A 1,333-nucleotide genomic window follows, 5' to 3' on the forward strand; every position below is an offset into this window, starting at 1 on the left:
CCCCCCGCGTCTCCCCGTGCACAGGGCGGGGCGAGGGGCTGAAAGAATCCGCACAAAGGCAGCAGAGAAACGAAGATCAGCAGAGGAGAGACCGTGTTTACCATAAGATCGGGGACAGGCCAGCGGTCCTGTGGGCGGTGCCCTCGGATGCAGCTGCACAAACGAGGCTGCAGAGTGCACCCGAGCCTCCGGGGAGCCCAGCAGGAAAAGCTCGGAATGGAGAAGCTACACTTCCTTCTCTTTTTAAAAATATATATTACTGACTTGAGAGAGGAAGGGAGAGGGAGAGAGAGAGAGAAACACCCTGATGAGAGAGGATCACGGACCGGCCGCCTCCTGCACGCCCCGCACTGGGGATGGAGCCCACAACCCGGGCCTGTGCCCTGACCGGGAATCGAACCCTGACCTCCTGGGTCCTAGGTCAACCCTCAACCACTGAGCCCCGCCGGCCGGGCCAGTTTCTTTAGGAACTAATTGTTCCTGGTGTGACTGCACATCTTGCACGATCGGGAGTCAGGAGCGTGCAGGTCAGGGTGACAGGAAGTCGCTGCCACCGTGGTGACCGTACCTCCAGGGGCGCAGCGGTGAGGTGGGAGCCAGCAGGTGCTTCAGGGAGGGGATGTGACACGTGTGAACTCTGACCTTTGGTTGAATGTGGCTCCTGTTCTTTTCAGTACAGCATCCTCTTCAAGCAAGAGCAAGGTGAGCCGCGTGCCTGGGAGACGGTCGTCTCTGGTTCCTGTAGGAACTGTTGTCATGTCGACCAGACGCGCCATCCCCAGGAAAGTCAGCAGAGCCGGCCGCACACAGACCCCTGAAAAGCCCACAGCAGGAAGGCAGACAGCAGGCCGAGGGCTTCCCCGCTGCCGGGTGGCCCCATGAGGGGGTGGCCCCCAGAGGCCGCTGCACACGGGGCCCCAGGGGGACTCCCGTTAACAGGTCGTCGGCTTTGAGTCCAGCTCTGCCCCTTCTTAGCTTTGGAGTTCCAGGCAGCTACTAGTCTCTCTCTTTTTAAAAAAAACATTTTTAAATTTGATTGGAGAGAGAGTGAGAGAGGAGACAAAGAGAGAGGAAGGGAGGATAGAGAAGCCTCCACTGGCTGCCTCCTGCACGTCCCTACGCAGGACGAGTCCTCAGTCCAGGAATCCACCCAGTGACCTGGCTCATGGGCCGACACGCACCCCGAGCCCCCGGCCGGCACTGCAGGCTCCTCTGGGCCTCTGACTCTTTGTCTGTAACGTGGGAGGCCGCTCACAGCGCCTGCTCCATAGGGTTGTGGTGGCGACGGATGGAGGTGACACCTCCGGGGGGATTAATGCGTCGCCGGCCCTGA

At 60.3% G+C, this 1,333-nt stretch overlaps 1 protein-coding gene across 1 annotated transcript in view; it reads left to right on the forward strand.

The window, feature by feature from the left end:
* WDR61 (WD repeat domain 61) overlaps positions 1 to 1,333 on the forward strand; it is a 21,143-nt gene that overhangs the window by 13,383 nt on the left and 6,427 nt on the right. Inside the window, 2 exon segments of the mRNA XM_015566183.1 lie at positions 46 to 93; positions 675 to 702. Coding sequence (XP_015421669.1) covers positions 46 to 93; positions 675 to 702 — 76 coding nt within the window.

Source organism: Myotis davidii, unplaced genomic scaffold (assembly GCF_000327345.1).
Source record: "Myotis davidii unplaced genomic scaffold, ASM32734v1 scaffold1622, whole genome shotgun sequence".
Classification (NCBI taxonomy): domain Eukaryota; kingdom Metazoa; phylum Chordata; class Mammalia; order Chiroptera; family Vespertilionidae; genus Myotis; species Myotis davidii.